The 20,397-nt window shown below is 40.5% G+C and overlaps 1 protein-coding gene across 1 annotated transcript in view; it reads right to left on the bottom strand.

The window, feature by feature from the left end:
• Positions 1-20,397, bottom strand: part of LOC126199452 (katanin p60 ATPase-containing subunit A-like 2) — a 156,461-nt gene that overhangs the window by 7,695 nt on the left and 128,369 nt on the right. Inside the window, exons 9-10 of the mRNA XM_049936372.1 lie at positions 15,590-15,749; positions 7,460-7,562 (exon numbers count right to left, since the gene is read on the bottom strand). Of these exons, the coding sequence (XP_049792329.1) occupies positions 7,460-7,562; positions 15,590-15,749 (263 nt within the window). The remainder of the gene's footprint in view (positions 1-7,459; positions 7,563-15,589; positions 15,750-20,397) is intronic.

The raw sequence follows: 20,397 nt of genomic DNA, 5'->3' as shown, positions 1-20,397 counted from the left end.
GCCAGGCAGCAGCAGCAGCAAAAAATAATATACATTATGTGTCTACAGGTAGCAGCTAAAGTCTTCAGGCCTCTGGCTAAAATACTTGTATGCATATTCAAAAGGCTTGCGAAAGATAATATATGTCTCAGAATACCTGGCATTTAGAAATTACTATGGGATTAGGACAGAGTTAAGTGGAACTGAACATGAGAGGTGACTGTGACTATGCTATCCAGAGAAATTGGGGGTTGCTGAATGTGTTATGGAAATTTTACATAAACTTACATCCAATCACACCTCTGTCAACATGAAGTCTACAGGTTTTTGGGGGGGGGGGGGGTAGAATAATTAAAGAAGTTATAGAGATTAAAAGATCTAATAACATCACCGATGAAGTCAGCAATTTGCATCTACATGCATTGTTTCTCTCAACCATTGTGAAGCTGGGTGTGGCAGATTGAAAATGAACCTCACTCAGGGAGACCTTCAACTGTAAAATGTGATGTTGGTTTGCACTTTTGACAGTAGGGTATCATGCATAAAGAATTTGTTCTTCCAAGGCAAACTGTCAACCAAGTGTTTAACAAAAATGTCCTTGAAAGGTTTAGGAGAAGGGAGAATTGATTGAGACCAGACACTACAAACAAGTGAATGCAGCATCATAACACCCCATGTTACACGGCAACTTCCATCATGGAATTTTTGACCCCAAAAGGGATTGCTGTTCTTCTGTCCTCCCATTCACCTGATCTGAGTCTTAAAAGTACACCATTTTGGAACTCTTGAGAAAATTCAGAAGAATGTGACTGATAATATTAAAAGCCCTACCAGTTGAAGCCTTTGAGTGCTGCTACCAAGAATGGGAACAATGACTCCACCAATGTGTAGCTGCCGAGGGGAACTACTTTGAAGAAAACAATACTGTTGTTTGAAAAAAATAAAAACTTTGGTTGATAAAAAATTAGTATCATTACTTTTCTCACACACCTCATATTTTTTCCTGCATGTGATATAATGCTGCTCACATTTCCACTTTCATGTTATTTGTTCACAGGTGGTGTTGTGGACTTTTTAAAATCTTCTGATAGTATAGTTTTATTTGGACTAAACACACAAGTTTATAGCATTTTTGTGTAACAGAACACATCGAATGGTGGCACTGGACTGTTTCTTACAATTACTCCTTCCATCTCTAGTCCATATCAGCCACAAACTATTTCTTCTTTTTTAACAAAAATAATTTTACTGACTTGTAAGCTGTTTCTAGGTAGCTAAAAGATCTAATTCTACAACCAGTTCCCAACATTTCTCCTTTGACATTGTTGATTTCGGCAGCCTAAATTCCCTAACTATCTAGAATCTTGAATATGTGTCCCTGTCATTGTGACTTTCAGTTCCTGTTTGAGCTCAGTCTTATGGATCAACTCATTTGTCATTGAATCAATGTGTAGCAAGAGAAATTGCTTCCCTATAACTTCAACAATAATGGGAATAAATTCTTTTGTGACTAAACACTACATCTTTTCTTATCCACTATTGGGAGTATGTAACATTTCTCATCTGACATACTACTAGTTCTTTAATTGAGCATAGATTCCAATCACTTGGCCAGTTTAGCACTTTTTTGGACTTAAAATGTCACTTGTCTACTTATCACCAATTATAATGACCACTTTGGTGAGGAAATCAATATCATTTGTTCCAGGTGTTTTCTGTTTTTGCTTATTGCTACAATGTAATTTGTGTGGTTAAGCTGTATTTCCTTTAGAGCCTTCCAGGGGAGGGGGGGGGGGGGAGGTTAATGTTAAAATCATATGTTTGTCAAGTTTTATTTCTGGCACACAACCTGTTCTATCATTCTTCAAATCCATTCCTTTTTCTGAGGTTGTAGCTATCCATTCTGCAGTCTTTAATAACAATTTTCATAACTTTGGGATTTAAATCATGCTTGATACCTTTAATGGTTTCATTTATCTCACCTGGCTGTTTTCCATCTCCTCATTGTCTTAAGTTGATGTATCAAGTTATATGTGTCATCACACTCTTTGGTATTATTTCCAATATGACTAATATTGTCCTTTCACTGTATTTAATGCATATCTTTACTTTTTGTCCCAACTCCCTAAATTGCACTACACATCAGCCTCCTTGCCCTGCTTGGTTCTCTACAGTGCTCGTGTCAACTATCTTGTAAATTTCACATCAAAAGTCACTATTATCAGGCCATCTTGCTCCAGCTATTCCAGGTAGATCCAAACCCATATTGGCCATTTCAGTCTTTAAATATTTGAGTTTATCACCCTTCAAGAAGGACATAGACATTCTGTATTGCTAATATTCTGGGCAGGGGTAATTTCTTTTTTTTTTCCCCACTTCAGCATTCCATGACCAAAGGCCCAAGTGGGTCTTAATCTAGATATAAGTATATAGGTAAAGCACACTTCATCATCACAAAACACAAGAAAGCTGCTCTTAGTCGGTGTGGTTTTGTCTTGCTTTTATCATTCTATGCTTCAACCACCTTTCCCCAGTTCACTCTGATTAAATGGAAAGAAGTATTACTTTCCAATCTCCGCTCTTTTTATTTTAAGTATTTTTGGCAACGAGAATTCCTCTCTGCTTCTTTGTTAGAGAGATAGCAGCTTATTGAGTTATTTTTTCTATGTACAATTTTAATAAACAGAGACACATATTGTTGTTGTTGTGGTCTTCAGTCCTGAGACTGGTTTGATGCAGCTCCCCATGCTACTCTATCCGGTGCAAGCTTCTTCATCTCCCAGTACTTACTGCAACCTACATCCTTCTGAATCTGCTTAGTGTATTCATCTCTTCGTCTCCCTCTACGATTTTTACCCTCCACGCTGCCCTCCAATGTTAAATTTGTGATCCCTTGATGCCTCAAAACATGTCCTACCAACCGGTCCCTTGTTTTTGTCAAGTTGTGCCACAAACGTCTCTTCTCCCCAATTCTATTCAATACCTCCTCATTAGTTATGTGATTACTCATCTAATCTTCAGCATTCTACTGTAGCACCACATTTCAAAAGCTTCTATTCTCTTCTTGTCCAAACTATTTATCGTCCATGTTTCACTTCCATACAAATACTTTCAGAAACGACTTCCTGACACTTAAATCTATACTTGATGTTAACAAATTTCTCTTCTTCAGAAACGCTTTCCTTCCCATTGCCAGTCTACATTTTATATCATCTCTACTTCGACCATCATCAGTTATTTTGCTCCCCAAATAGCAAAACTCCCTTACTACTTTAAGTGTCTCATTTCCTAATCTAATTCCCACAGCATCACCCAACTTAATTCGACTACATTCCATTATCCTCGTTTTGCTTTTGTTGATGTTCATCTTATACCCTCCTTTCAAGACACTGTCCATTCCGTTCAACTGCTCTTTCAAGTCTTTTGCTGTCTCTGACAGAATTACAATGTCATTGGCGAACCTCAAAGTTTTTATTTCTTCTCCACGAATTTTAATACCTACTCCGAATTTTTCTTTTGTTTCCTTTACTGCTTGCTCAATATACAGATTGAATAACATCGGGGAGAGGCTACAACCCTGTCTCACTCCCTTCCCAACCACTGCTTCCCTTCCCTGCCCCTCCACTCTTATAACTGCCATCTGGTTTCTGTACAAATTGTAAATAGCCTTTCGCTCCCTGTATTTTACCCCTGCACCTTCAGAATTTGAAAGAGAGTATTCCAGTTAACATTGTCAAAAGCTTTCTCTAAGTCTACAAATGCTAGAAACGTAGGTTTGCCTTTTCTTAATCTTTCTTCTAAGATAAGTCGTAAGGTTAGTATTGCCTCACGTGTTCCAACATTTCTACGGAATCCAAACTGATCTTCCCCGAGGCCCGCTTCTACTAGTTTTTCCATTCGTCTGTAAAGAATTTGCGTTAGTATTTTGCAGCTGTGACTTATTAAACTGATAGTTCGGTAATTTTCACATCTGTCAACACCTGCTTTCTTTGGGATTGGAATTATTATATTATTGTTGAAGTCTGAGGGTATTTCGCCTGTTTCATACATCTTACCCACCAGATGGTAGAGTTTTGTCATGACTGGCTCTCCCAAGGCTGTCAGTAGTTCTAATGGAATGTTATCTACTCCCGGGGCCTTGTTTCGTCTCAGGTCTTTCAGTGCTCTGTCAAACTCTTCACACAGTATCTTATCTCCCATTTCGTCCTCATCTACATCCTCTTCCATTTCCATAATATTGTCCTCAAGTACATCGCCCTTGTATAAACCCTCTATATACTCCTTCCACCTTACTGCCTTCCCTTGTTTGCTTAGAATTGGGTTTCCATCTGAGCTCTTGATATTCATACAAGTGGTTCTCTTCTCTCCAAAGGTCTCTTTAATTTTCCTGTAGGCAGTATCTATCTTACCCCTCGTGAGATAAGCCTCTACATCCTTACATTTGTCTTCTAGCCATCCTTGCTTAGCCATTTTGCACTTCCTGTCGATCTCATTTTTGAGACGTTTGTATTCCTTTCTGCCTGCTTCATTTACTGCATTTTTATATTTTCTCCTTTCATCAATTAAATTCAATACTTCTTCTGATACCCAAGGATTTCTATTAGCCCTCGTCTTTTTACCTACTTGATCGTCTGCTGCCTTCACTACTTCATCCCTCAGAGCTACCCATTCTTCTTCTACCGTACTTCTTTCCCCCATTCCTATCAATTGTTCCCTTATGCTCTCCCTGAAACTCTCTACAACCTCTGGTTTAGTCAGTTTATCTAGGTCCCATCTCCTTAAATTAGCACCTTTTTGTAATTTCTTCAGTTTTAATCTACAGTTCATAACCAATAGATTGTGGTCAGAGTCCACATCTGCCCCTGGAAATGTCTTACAATTTAAAACCTGGTTCCTAAATCTCTGTCTTACCATTATATAATCTATCTGATAACTTTTAGTATCTCCAGACACTTATTATATATATATACACTCCTGGAAATGGAAAAAAGAACACATTGACACCGGTGTGTCAGACCCACCATACTTTCTCCGGACACTGCGAGACGGCTGTACAAGCAATGATCACACGCACGGCACAGCGGAAACACCAGAAACCGCGGTGTTGGCCGCCGAATGGCGCTAGCTGCGCAGCATTTGTGCACCGCCGCCGTCAGTGTCAGCCAGTTTGCCGTGGCATAGGGAGCTCCATCGCAGTCTTTAACACTGGTAGCATGCCGCGACAGCGTGGACGTGAACCGTACGTGCAGTTGACGGACTTTGAGCGAGGGCGTATAGTGGGCATGCGGGAGGCCGGGTGGACGTACCGCCGAATTGCTCAACACGTGGGGCGTGAGGTCTCCACAGTACATCGATGTTGTCACCAGTGGTCGGCGGAAGGTGCACGTGCCCGTCGACCTGGGACCGGACCGCAGCGACGCACGGATGCACGCCAAGACCGTAGGATCCTACGCAGTGCCGTAGGGGACCGCACCGCCACTTCCCAGCAAATTAGGGACACTGTTGCTCCTGGGGTATCGGCGAGGGCCATTCGCAACCGTCTCCATGAAGCTGGGCTACGGTCCCGCACACCGTTAGGCCGTCTTCCGCTCACGCCCCAACATCGTGCAACCCGCCTCCAGTGGTGTCGCGACAGGCGTGAATGGAGGGACGAATGGAGACGTGTCGTCTTCAGCGATGAGAGTCGCTTCTGCCTTGGTGCCAATGATGGTCGTATGCGTGTTTGGCGCCGTGCAGGTGAGCGCCACAATCAGGACTGCATACGACCGAGGCACACAGGGCCAACACCCGGCATCATGGTGTGGGGAGCGATCTCCTACACTGGCCGTACACCACTGGTGATCGTCGAGGGGACACTGAATAGTGCACGGTACATCCAAACCGTCATCGAACCCATCGTTCTACCATTCCTAGACCGGCAAGGGAACTTGCTGTTCCAACAGGACAATGCACGTCCGCATGTACCCCGTGCCACCCAACGTGCTCTAGAAGGTGTAAGTCAACTACCCTGGCCAGCAAGATCTCCGGATCTGTCCCCCATTGAGCATGTTTGGGACTGGATGAAGCGTCGTCTCACGCGGTCTGCACGTCCAGCACGAACGCTGGTCCAACTGAGGCGCCAGGTGGAAATGGCATGGCAAGCCGTTCCACAGGACTACATCCAGCATCTCTACGATCGTCTCCATGGGAGAATAGCAGCCTGCATTGCTGCGAAAGGTGGATATACACTGTACTAGTGCCGACATTGTGCATGCTCTGTTGCATGTGTCTATGTGCCTGTGGTTCTGTCAGTGTGATCATGTGATGTATCTGACCCCAGGAATGTGTCAATAAAGTTTCCCCTTCCTGGGACAATGAATTCACAGTGTTCTTATTTCAATTTCCAGGAGTGTATATATATAATGCAGATATTCCTAGTATGAAAAAAGAGTGAATCAGAGATATGAGAGATGAATTCTGTTATGAATAATGACTTTCCTGCTTTTAAATATAGACCAAATAGTGTGTTATGGAATGGTTTCAGTCAAGCAAGTTGGCTGGAGCATGACTTGGAATAAGAGACTATCTGTCTTGGTGAGGAATTTTGTAGGAACAGCATATGGCAGACTGAAACAGAGAGTGGCAAATCATTACTCCAATGCTAAAGCTGAGTAATTTTACAGAAAAGAATGGATAACTGTGAGAATTGTTACATTGATGGGATTACTTTGCCTTTGCATGTCAAAGGACTCACTCATGACAGAGTGAAACTCTCACTCTGGAAACAACCCAACTAAAAAAATCATTCTACAAAATTTTCTCTCTCCAAGATGCTGATGCAGCAAAATACATAAAAAGATGGAAAAAAATGTAAATTAGTTGCAACAGATGTGTGAACATTCTTGTAAGAAATGTTTCCTTCATAACCTGTTATTCATTTCCATTTTATTTTTATTTTCTTCACTATGGCATTTCAGTTGTGTAGCCATTCCGAAGTAAAGTGTTTAACCTATTAAGTACATATTTTTTGGGTTACAATCATTGTCATGGGCAGTCCAGAGTTGGCCAGACTTGAATACTGTAGCATGATGTTCAGGATAGATAGTAGCACACAGCCACACCATTTGCTATTGTCAAGGAGCATGGAACTTTGTGCATTGACACCACATAGCAAACAAAAAGTAATTTCAGATTGAAGCTTCAGGTTCAGCTACATCAAATGCTTTGTTGACTCAGTGGATAGAGCACTGCCACAAAAAAGGAATAGTTTAGGTTCAAGGTGCAGTTTGGTACATGGCTTTAAATTAGTAAGGGAGGTACATCCAGTACACACTTGTTTTCAAACTTAATATTCCAGTGCACTGAAATATGTGAAGGAGAAGTAGAGCACATAATGCAAGAAAGCAACTAAAAAAATTCACAAAACCAATACACAATTCTGTAGCAAATGACTGCAAATGTCAAATTTATACATATGAAGTGAGATATTTTTAGCACTTACCAGAATCACATTCTTCCAAGACAGAGAACAGTGGTCTGATTGCATTCATCAGTGTTTCCTGACTGACTAATTTGATGTCAGAACCAGAATACCCATCTGTGACCTGCATCATGTATAAATTGCATGTTAAGACAGGCAACAATAACTTCTTTATTAACAAATTTTGCATTAAACGATATCTAATATACTGCAAATGTGGAAACTGATCCTCACTCTCTCTCTCTCTCTCAGCCACATACCACATACCGTAAATCCGAAAGAGAGACAGCATTCATGGATGTGAATATGTATGCTTTACACTTACAGAAAACCATAATGACATGATCAGAAACGTGGCAGATGCCCACACTAAGAGGGGTGCTCATAAAGTTGTAACTATCACATGAAAAAAAATAAATATGAATATAATAGAGGGAAACATTACACGTGGGAAAAATATATCTAAAAACAAAGATGATGTGACTTACCAAACGAAAGCGCTGGCAGGTCGATAGACACACAAACATACACACAAAATTCTAGCTTTCGCAACCAACGGTTGCTTCGTCAGGAAAGAGGGAAAAAAGTGTTGATTACAGCTGGGCTATGTTGGGCTTGGGTAGGTAGACAACGATGTGCACAAAGGTTAGGTGGTTGTGGTGCCGCCAAAACACGTTAAAGGACGGAGAAATTCGGGAAAATTTCGAAAAAAACTGCGTGTAAATGTATTAAAAGGAGTGGTTTTGTGGTGGCAGATTATGAAAATGAGGCTAACAATTGTCTGACGAAGAAATAATGATGTTAAAACCTGTGGGGAACGGCTAAATAAATAAATAGTTTGTTCATTTGCAGGTTTGTTTCTGCAGTCCAACTACATATTGAAATCCCATGTGGCAGTACCGTAGCATGCCCCTAGATGAGGTGTAACCCATTGATAAAGTGATGTATTTTGCAGCTGTTAATTTTCTGCGTAAAGATGATATGACTGCTGAGTTAGTGGACCAGTCATTAGTTGGCGCAGATACTTCTAATGTGGTCAAGCACATCTGAATTATGGAAGAAAAAGGCAGACACCATCTCTGTATGAAGAACTGGGAGTCAAAATGATAGTGCGAAAAATGAAAATCAACCATATACCAGTTTTCAACATCTTGCACTATATTTTGAGCACAGCAAAGTTCACTACCAGCCAGGTTCTGTGACTGCTCACACCTGTTCGAAAATCCTGCCAAATCAAGATCGAGTCAAATCAAAGACGATGACTTCTTTACCCACCTAATCACCACGGATGAGTGTCATATGTATTACTCTGACAGCGAGACAAAGGAATACACTAAGCAGTGGAAACATTTGGATTTGTCATTGCCGAGAGAGGCAAAGAGGCAACTGTCAATGAGAAAGCTGATGACAAGTGTTTCTTTGGGTTGCCGTGGTATGGTGCTAACAAATTATGATCTGAGGTGCAAACCATCTCAGGAGCTTGATACCAAAATCTCCTAACCAAGTTATGGGAGACTGCCAAGACAGTGTCACAGAGAGCTTTTTGAGGGGGTATTTTTGCTCAATGACGACATTCTGGCTTATTCTGCTCAGTACACAGTCATACGTACTGTTTCTTTTGGCTATCAGATGTCAGCTAATCCCATGCATTCCCCTGATAAGGCATTCCGTGACTTCTCCTCTGCATCAGATCAAGAAACCGTTGCATGGCAGGCATTTCCAGAATGATGACTAGTATTTTCCAGGAGGAATGTTTCTTGAACAGCCAAAATGCAGACTTCCACTACCAAGGTCTCTACCAAATGATCTGTCATTGGGAAAAATGTGTTACATAAAAGGGTGAATATGTTGAGATGGTTTGATGGTCGCAACTTACATTTTTTGAGGGGATAGTTAAAACTTTGAGTACTTCTCATACGTCCACTTGTGATTGGTCAGGTGATGTTGCCAATAATGTTGACAATCCCAACATATTCTATGTGGGTTAGGGGTACTCAACAATGAGGTTATCACTGGTGTCAAGTCGGGTGATCATACTGGCCAGGGGGAATTGATGATGAATAAATTGGAGAGCATGTCGAGTAACATAATCCAGTACTTTCTCATCTAAAGTGTGACACCATCCTTGCAATGAGACCAAGGAAGTATCTTATCTCATCATGAAACATACCTCTGTGTTATTCAGTCTCCAATTGTATGTTTTGCTACTCTGTGAGAGGTGGGCTGCATTATGAGGTGTGGGAGGAAGCCTGGAAAATGACTCCCTTTGTTCATAGCCCATTACCCAGCAAATGCTTTTTTGATGATCCTAGCTGATACTCGGGAAGTGGCATTGCTCACATTTTGTGTTATGGACAGTCAGCAATGAATGCTTGTTTGATGGAGCAGTGTTGGCATACTGTATAAATATAATTTCACTGACCAGAAGGTTGTAACCTTGTGTGTCAAAGTTAATCTGAGGCATGTTCAGAAAGTAAGTGCACTGATTTTATATACTTGTTTGAAAAAGTATAAAGGATAGTGTTGATACATTTGTTGACTATTTTTCCACGTACTCGCCATCTTGTTCAACATGTGTGGTGGCACAAGATCTTTTATGCTCTCCTCGAAGAACTCTCCAGCCAGGTCCTTCCCCCTATTTAGAAACTTTTTGTGCACTTTTAGGGAGGTGAAAAGAGGATAATCTGAAGGCACTAAATCAGGGTAATATGGGAGGTGGTTCAAAAGATCCCAACCAAATGAGTTAAAGAGTGCCTTGCTGGTTAAGGCTGTGAGAGGATAGGCATTGTGCAACACTCGTCTCATCGGCATTACGCTCCTCTTGATTTGAATGTTCCTCCCTTTTTTTTTTTTTTTGTTTTTTTTTTTTTTGTTTTTTTTTTTTTTTTTTTAAATGCTCTCACAATATCATTGTGAATTGCTGGTCTCCTCCTGAGACAGAAATTAAACCAAAATTATGCAATTTCAGTCTTCAGTCCCCAAAAAATAAAAATTAGTCCAAGAGTATTTTGCCTGAAATTGTGGTTCAATTTTTTTGGTAGATGGGGAACTGGTGTGACACCACTGTGAAGGCTGGTTTTTTTGTCTCAGGCATGTAATGAGCCACCCACATTTTATCTACAGTCACAATAGAACTCAAAAAACCCTCATCTTCCAATTTGAGTTGCTCAAGAAACTCATGGGCACTACTGATCTGATTTTTCTTGTCTTGCTCTGTCAACTGTTTTGGGACCCATCTTGTGCACAAAGTCTGACATCCCAGATTTTCTGTGTCTTGTGTAAGAGAGTTCTGAACAGTAGTAGAAACATCACAGAAATTTCATCCACTGTCAACCTGTGGTTGTCATGAACAATTTCCTCATTTTGGACCAACTCATCAGTCAGAATTAAAGGTCTTCCACTCCTCTGCTTGTCACGGAAATTTGTTCTGTCTCCACTAAACCCCCTACATCACTTAAATTCACTCATTCTGTTCATAACACCATCACCTCAGACCATTTTGTTTCACAAACATGTGGCTTGCACTTGACAGGATTTCTTACTGATATCTTTTACACAACTGGACACTACAACATGAGTTTATATACTACTGTGTTCCTGCAATGCTCGCTTTGGTCAGGGAATCCCCTTTTACCACCTGGTGCTGCCAATCCTAAAAAAAAAAAAAAAAAACACAATCCATTATGGTCACAGTACACTTACTTCCTGAACATGCCTTGTAATACCAGATGCTGTAGTTGTTACAGAGCATAGCAGATAGGGACGCAAGTGTTCCAGAAGTTGAGATTAATATTTAATGTGTTCACAGAAAGAGATCAATATAGTACCAGTCTCATTTGCCATGTATGCTAAAAAAACTATAAGGCTGATGTGTGGTGTTGCAAAAACAGGTGATAAAAGGTAATCTAGTGTAGGAAATGGAATACTTTACAATTTTATAGACATGTGCAGATGTATGCAGTTTATTGGTAGGTGCAGGTATTGAAGGAAGTCTACACATTAAGGAGGAGTAGCGTTTAAATGCCTATCTTCCCACTCATATTTAGCTTTTCCACAGTTTATCTACACTGATTAAGAAAAATACCAAAATAATTTCTTTTCAAAACACATGAACAGTATCCTTTTGTATCTTTTTGCAATACAACCTAGTGCACTCTCTAAAATGTTTGCAGGATGTTATACCTCTGTCTACCTTCCTTCCTTCCTTCTTTTGCAAGAAGTGTGTGAGCCAGAATGTGCCTAAAGGAATAATTCTCTACCAGCAAGTATGCTCTGGGATGTTAATTTAGGTCCTTCCCAACCTATGTTTTAATGAAAAAATGATAGATAAGTGTGCAACATATTATTAACTTTGATAATAAGGCTGCAAGTAAGAAATCCTTGCTATCATTGCAAATGAAGTGGCCTATTTACAGTGCTCAGACAGACACCAAAAGTGACTTGTTACATGGTCAAACCATGTTTTTCCAATATGTAAATAATATGTGGAGCTATGCTGATTGTAGATCTGAGTAAGTCATCCAAGAGAACTGCATGCAAGGGATGGTTTAAGTTAAAATAGGCTCTGATGTAGGTATGTTATAATTATAATAGTTTGATTACGACACTGGTGATAGATCATAAGAAACAAATGATAGCCATAAAATACCTAGGATAAATTGTAAGTAATTTCATTGAGGGACAGCTATGCAAAATTAGACAGTGTAGATTCAATGTGTTACAGAACACCCCCCCAAAGCACCATTTAAGCTCCATATACGCACGTAAAATATTGTCAAACATTCAAATATTGCAATTGGATACTAATTATCTCATGACTACATATATTCAAATATACTTAATATCCAGACTCAGTAATTGGGGCTGGCTGGTGTGGCCGAGCGGTTCTAGGCACTTCAGTCTGGAACCGCGCGACCGCTATGGTCGCAGGTTCGAATCCTGCCTCGGGCATGGATGTGTGTGATGTCCTTAGGTTAGTTAGGTTTAAGTAGTTCTAGGTTCTAGGAGACTGATGACCTCAGATGTTAAGTCCCATAGTGCTCAGAGCCATTTGAACCAGTAATTGGAAGGAATATTTTTTGTTAACACTGAAACCACTAATTACCTATATTCTTTAATGACTACCAGTGTTCACTAGACTTTATATTTACCTCACAGTCACATTCTCTTGCTGCATAATTTCACCAAAGTTTGCAGTATAATAGGTCAGAAATGTAAAATATTTACAACATCATTTGTGATTAAAGAGAAATTATGTGGTCCTTTATTACAAATGTAAATATATACTGATTTTTAGCCCTAGCAATCATATTGAACATATGGTTTCTATTAAATGAAGTCATATTAAATTTGTAATTCCAATTTATATTAGAAAAAGACACAACAGATATTTTGCTTATAAATTAATCAAATGTTATTCACATTGTTAATTTCTGTATATTATCGTGTTTCACACTTGTAAATTGTTTATTTCACAAACTACCTTGACAGACTCATCAGGAAATAATGTAGTGAAGTTATGCTGTCCACAGTCTATCTCTGTGTATTAATTTTCTATTGTAATTTTGTAAATTTGCATCTTAAACTATACTATTGATTGTTAAAGTATAAATAGAAGTGCAACAGCACTGTCACAGCACAGAGTGTTTTCAGAGTGTCAAGATGTTGTCAGTTTGTAATGACAATTATTCATTGCTACACAACACCTACTCAGTAATAAAAGAATTCACTGCAACTCCTAAACTTTCAACGGTGATTTCCACGATGTGGCAAGATTGCTACAATTTCTTACAATATCAGCTGTAAAGTAGATATAAATATCTAAAAGTTTAGTGCTACATTCTACTGCTGAGTTTATATCTCCCTATAACTTTATTGAATATAATAGAGGGAAACATTCCACGTGGGAAAAATATATCTAAAAACAAAGATGATGTGACTTACCAAACGAAAGTGCTGGCAGGTCGATAGATACACAAACATACACACAAAATTCTAGCTTTCGCAACCGACGGTTGCTTCATCAGGAAAGAGGGAAGGAGAGGGAAAGACGAAAGGATGTGGGTTTTAAGGGAGAGGGTAAGGAGTCATTCCAATCCCGGGAGCGGAAAGACTTACCTTAGGGGGAAAAAAGGACAGGTATACACTCGCACACACGCACATATCCATCCGCACATACACAGACACAAGCAGACTGCTTTTTTTACTGCATTTATTGTAGACAAACTTGGTCTAAAACCAAAGTGTGAAGAGGAAAACAGATTGTGCTCCTCAAAATAGCTGCATAGTTCTAATTTAATAAACATCCTATTAGGTTGGATATTATGGTATGAGGGATATTGGATAGTAGCTTTCAGGTCTGTTTTTATGACATTTCTTATAAATTGGAATAACAATAATAGCCTTCAGGATGTCGTGAAATTTTACAGTCTTAAAAGTATTATTAGTCAGAAAGGTAAGGATGGCAACAATAATGTCAATTGTTTGTTTCATCATGGTGTTTGAGATGCCACAGAGATCTTCACTGTAAGAACTATATAGGTTTATGACCACTTTGTATACAGTTTGGCAGGTAACCTGTTTCCATCTAAAAGCTAATTATTTAGATCAGGTACGTTATGGAAAGTACTTCCAGAAGTTGCAACTGGTGTGGATATAGTAGAGCATTCACACTTACTGCTATTAACAAAGTATTCATTTAATATTTCTGGCAATCTAGCAGTTTATTGTCTGTTTTTGTGTTTTCCTGCCTCTGTAGTTATTCCATTCCAGGCAGCTTTACATTTATTGCTAAAATTTTCAATGAAAGCATCATTGGCTCTTTGCTTTGCTGACTGAATTTCAGTCCTGTACTTCTTCTTGCCTTCTTTGTACCTCTGCTTTGGTTCTAGGTTAACAGTTTTAGCCATTTGATGAAGGGCAATGACAGTGTTTCTCAGGTTATGCAGCTCAGGTATGAAACAGTTGTTCAGCCTTCTTTTTTTTTTTGTTTGGTGCACTATCTATTTTCAACTTTTTAGTTACTTGTGAGGAACAGCTTTGATCTAAGTTTGTTAGTATATTAGTAAATAAGTTAAAAATCTATCTTGTTGTCACAAGTATATACTCTAACACACTCAAGTTCTGACAATTTTCATCTTAGCTGTGTAATGTCTGGATATAACAGTCTGAGCGTCTCAATGTGAATGAGTTGCTGCACAAGATAATTTTCACAGCTGACCATCGATCATAGGCTGTGGTGGTCAGATAACATTGGATTTATCACTCATATACATTTCTCATACAACTGGAGATTGTGTTATCCAATCATACATTTAGTTGGGTCAGCCTGTCATTTACAAAGTAAAAGTTATTGGATATTACCAGGTGTTGAAAATAGAGAACAGTTGGTGTTGTGTGTCTGATGACAATATTAACATCATCAGTATATGTTATCTTGTGGTGCTTGTATTTTGCTAGCAGGGGTGACCTTTCAATGTGAAAACTATTAAATAATTGAGGGTTCCTTGGTGAGCAATGGAGATATGTATGCTGGGAATTAATGGCACAGACAGAGAAACAGACAAATAGATTGAGGTACAATGAAGATGTAATTATGGCTGTAATGAAAATGAAATGCAGGTGAGAAGTGCTTGTAGTTGGGAAAATAAATGGTAGATAGGCCAAGGAAGTTCTTTACTGGATTCCAAGAGATAGGAAGAAAATAGATGGTAACATGATGGTAAGTAAGTATACAACTTTAGAAAACATGCAGGAGAAACATGGCTGTGTAAAACTGAAGATCATAATTCAGGAAAAAGTCAAGCTGCTTTGGATATCAAATAATTGCTGCTGATGATAATTTAATTATCTGACTACTGTATCCTATCAGTCAGATAAAATTTTGGATTTTTTGTGCAGTTACTAAAATTTCTCATAAATAGAAGGTTAATATGATTTTTCTCATATCCAAAGATATTAGCAACACTTTTTACTTGCATTTCTTTCTTTTTTCATTTCAAAATGCTGTAATGAAATTAATCTTTGAAGAACACAGACTATGATGATACTGCAGATCAAGGATGTATTATTAATGAATATAGAGTAGTACATTACCCATTCTTGTTTGAGAAAGAAATAGAAAGAGAGAATTATAACACAACTAGAACATACATCAGCCAGTTTAGAATAATTAAGATCACTCTGAAGAAGTGGCTTGTTGAAAACTAGTGGAGGCAAATAGTGCTGAAACATGGCTTTTCGGGCCTCTGTATCTGGTAGATCCACAAGTATCCTCTTTGGCAACCGTCGCAGTATTGCTGCATCCAGTGCCCTGCAATTATAAATGCAAAACAATGCATGAGTAAAAATTTGATATACTGACATGGCCATTACAACATTTAAAAAAAAATTCAAGTGAAGAGACTCTCATTCAGATTGAAGATATACACTCCTGGAAATGGAAAAAAGAACACATTGACACCGGTGTGTCAGACCCACCATACTTGCTCCGGACACTGCGAGAGGGCTGTACAAGCAATGATCACACGCACGGCACAGCGTACACACCAGGAACCGCGGTGTTGGCCGTCGAATGGCGCTAGCTGCGCAGCATTTGTGCACCGCCGCCGTCAGTGTCAGCCAGTTTGCCGTGGCATACGGAGCTCCATCGCAGTCTTTAACACTGGTAGCATGCCGCGACAGCGTGGACGTGAACCGTATGTGCAGTTGACGGACTTTGAGCGAGGGCGTATAGTGGGCATGCGGGAGGCCGGGTGGATGTACCGCCGAATTGCTCAACACGTGGGGTGTGAGATCTCCACAGTACATCGATGTTGTCACCAGTGGTCGGCGGAAGGTGCACGTGCCCGTCGACCTGGGACCGGACCGCAGCGACGCACGGATGCACGCCAAGACCGTAGGATCCTACGCAGTGCCGTAGGGGACCGCACGCCACTTCCCAGCAAATTAGGGACACTGTTGCTCCTGGGGTATCGGCGAGGACCATTCGCAACCGTCTCCATGAAGCTGGGCTACGGTCCCGCACACCGTTAGGCCGTCTTCCGCTCACGCCCCAACATCGTGCAGCCCGCCTCCAGTGGTGTCGCGACAGGCGTGAATGGAGGGACGAATGGAGACGTGTCGTCTTCAGCGATGAGAGTCGCTTCTGCCTTGGTGCCAATGATGGTCGTATGCGTGTTTGGCGCCGTGCAGGTGAGCACCACAATCAGGACTGCATACAACCGAGGCACACAGGGCCAACACCCGGCATCATGGTGTGGGGAGCGATCTCCTACACTGGCCGTACACCACTGGTGATCGTCGAGGGGACACTGAATAGTGCACGGTACATCCAAACCGTCATCGAACCCATTGTTCTACCATTCCTAGACCGGCAAGGGAACTTGCTGTTCCAACAGGACAATGCACGTCCGCATGTATCCCGTGCCACCCAACGTGCTCTAGAAGGTGTAAGTCAACTACCCTGGCCAGCAAGATCTCCGGATCTGTCCCCCATTGAGCATGTTTGGGACTGGATGAAGCGTCGTCTCACGCAGTATGCACGTCCGGCATGGACGCTGGTCCAACTGAGGTGCCAGGTGGAAATGGCATGGCAAGCCGTTCCACAGGACTACATCCAGCATCTCTACGATCGTCTCCATGGGAGAATAGCAGCCTGCATTGCTGCGAAAGGTGGATATACACTGTACTAGTGCCGACATTGTGCATGCTCTGTTGCATGTGTCTATGTGCCTGTGGTTCTGTCAGTGTGATCATGTGATGTATCTGACCCCAGGAATGTGTCAATAAAGTTTCCCCTTCCTGGGACAATGAATTCATGGTGTTCTTATTTCAATTTCCAGGAGTGTATGTGAGTTTCTGAGTTTAATGGTTTAGTGACAGTCTCAACAGCAAATGAAGGAGAGTACAGTTTTGGATATTTAATTGCAAAAAGTCTAAAAAGATAAAGAAATAGACCTAAAGATCTCTTCATTGATATTTTTGTAAGAGCTTGACAAATAACTGTGAGAAAAAGAAATCGTTCTCATTTAACAGTGTCGTTGTCATTATGATAAAGGTCGTGGTCTTCAGTCCAAAGATCAGTTTGATGTAGCTCTCCACACTAGCCTATCCTGTGCAAACTTCTTTATCTCTGAATAACAATTGCATCCTACATCCATTTGAACCTGCTCACTATACTCATGCATAGGTCTCCCTCTACAACTTTTACACCTTACACTTTCTCTGATTCCCAAATTGATGATCCTTTTAGGCTTTAGAAAGTATCCTATTAACCAATTCCTTCTTTTAGTCAAATTGTGACATAGATTTCTCTTCTTAACAATTTCATTCAGTTTCTCTTTAGTTATTTGGTATTTCCATCTCATATTCAGTATTCTTCTGTAACGCAGCATTTCAAAAGCTTCTCTTCTTGTCTGAATTGTCTATCGTCCATGTTACACTCCTGTACAAGGCTATGATCCAGACATGTACCTTCAGTACAGGCTTCTTAACATTTAAATTTATATTCAGTGTCAGCAAATTTCTCTTTTCCAAAAATGTTGCCAAAAACACTTTTCTGGATAATGTTGGAGATATTTTTCAAACAATATATTAGCCAGCATTTGTAGCAACAGAGACCTGTTTACAGCACTCTACTATTTTTCATACAGTTTTACAATGAGCACAGTTACTTGCCATGTAGGTAAAAGAAATTTTCAATTTTAGAATTTAGATAAATCTGGCAATTTTTTGTAGGAGTGGCTAGTGTATGTTTTCAGTTTTCTGTTGAAGTGTAGATGATTCTTAATTTCGTGCTACAGGTTAGATGGGAGTTTGTTGAACACTTTCACACTAGAGTACATAACTTGACACTGGACTCTAGACAAGACAGTGAAGTTGGCAAAAAATTTCATGCTATGTTCTAAATCCTTTTGTAATTGGTTGGGTGAGAAACATCTCAAGTGATATGCAGGCTGTTGTGTACATAGTTCCGCGTGGTCAGCGCGTACACAACTTTCCCACCAGAGTGCGCCCCACTAAGCACAACAGCGCAGGCACAGCGCACGTCCATCTCCGCACTATGAGATGGCGCTGCCATAAAGACGGACCAAATTCTGCTTCCGCCGATCCGCATATTAATATCTAACGCAGCCAATGAGATTGCTGCTAACGTAGAACCTTTTCTCCTCACGGATCACACTCGCGCAGTGATACCTGAATGCTCGAGGTATTATAACAAGTGTACAGACCTCCAATAAGTCAGTCTGCATCAGTCTGCATTAGTCTGTAGTCAAGTTTCAGTCTGCGCCTAATAAGATTATCATATTCCTGTACATAGCCATGAAGATAAATGTATAGACACTTTGTCAAGTATCAGAGATATGTGAGAATATAATTAACGTACCAATACCAAAGGAACTTCAGATTGTCAATTGTAAATAGCATCCAGAACCAAGTTAAGTTATTTTTATGCTTGTTATTATTTTAATAAATGTGTGTGAAAATTAATCAAGTTCTGTTTAAAGTTGGTCACAGTCAATCTGCTACTCTAAGCATGCAAGTGGCATTTCTATCGTCTGACCTAACGGCAGAAGATAAACACGCCACGATAAGACCACAAGACATATTGCTGACACTCGCCTACTTCGTTAGAGCGACAAGTCAAATAATCTGATGGTGTGTGTACCGAAGGTCTTACAGTACGCACACCACACAAGCAAAAAGATGCTATTTTCAATAGGACGATGCATATTCAAATCAAAGCTGTGGTCCAAGTCAATATCATACACTGAAGAGCCAAATAAACTGGTGCTCCTGCCCAAAATCATGTATGGATCCCGCGAGCAAGCAGAAGTGCCACAACACGATGTGGCATGGGCTCGACTAATGTCTGAAGTAGTGCTGGTGAGAACTGATACCATTAATCCTGCAGGGCTGTCCATAAATCTGTAAGAGTATGAGGGCGTGGAGATCTCTTCTGAAAAACACAATACAAGGCATCCCAGGTATGCTCAATAATGTTCATGTCTGGGAGTCTGGTGGCCAGTGGAAGTATTTAAACTTAGAAGAGTGTTCTTGGAGCCACTGTAGCAATTCTGGATATATGGGGTGTTGCACTGTTCTGCTGGAAGTGCCCAAGTCCATCAGAATGCACAATAGACATGAATGGATGCAGCTGATCAGACAGGATGCTTACGTACATGTCACCTGTCAGAGGCATATCTAGATGTAACAGAGGTCCCATATCATTCCAACTGCACGCACCCCACACCATTACAGAGCATCCACCAGCTTGAACAGTCCCCTGCTTACTTGTAGAGTCCACAGATTCATGAGGTTGTCTCCATACCCATACGCAACCATCCACTTAATACAATTTGAAATGAGACTCACCTGACCAGACAATATGTTTCTAGTCATCAACTGTCCAATGTCAGCACTGACGGGCCCAGGCAAAGTGTGAAGCTTTGTGTCGTGTAGTGTGTCAAGGGTACACGAGTGGGCCTTCAGCTTCAAAAGCCCATATCGATGATGTTTCATTGAATGGTTCACATGCCGATGCTTGTTGATGGCCCAGCATTGAAATCTGCAGCACTTTGCAGAAGACTTGTGCTTCTGACATGTTGAATGATTCTCTTCAGTTGATGGTCCCATGCTTGCAGGATCTTTTTTTGGCTGCAGCGATGTTGGAGATTTAATACTTTACTGGATTCCCGATATTCATGATACACTCATGAAATGGTCATGTGGGAAAATCCCCAATTCATCGCTACCTCGGAGATGCCGTGTCCCATTACTCATGTGCCACCTATAACACCATGTTCAAACTCACTTACATCTTGATAACCTGCCCTTGTAGCAGCAGTAAATGATCTAACAACTGTGCCAGACACTTGTTGCCTTATGTAGGCACTGCTGATCTCAATGCCATATTATGCCTGTTTACATATCTCTGTATTTGAATACACATGCCAATA

Source organism: Schistocerca nitens, chromosome 8 (genome assembly GCF_023898315.1).
Source record: "Schistocerca nitens isolate TAMUIC-IGC-003100 chromosome 8, iqSchNite1.1, whole genome shotgun sequence".
In the NCBI taxonomy this organism is placed as follows: Eukaryota; Metazoa; Arthropoda; class Insecta; order Orthoptera; family Acrididae; genus Schistocerca; species Schistocerca nitens.
Note: the sequence above shows the minus strand (reverse complement) of the source record. Positions and strands in the feature narration are given on the sequence as shown.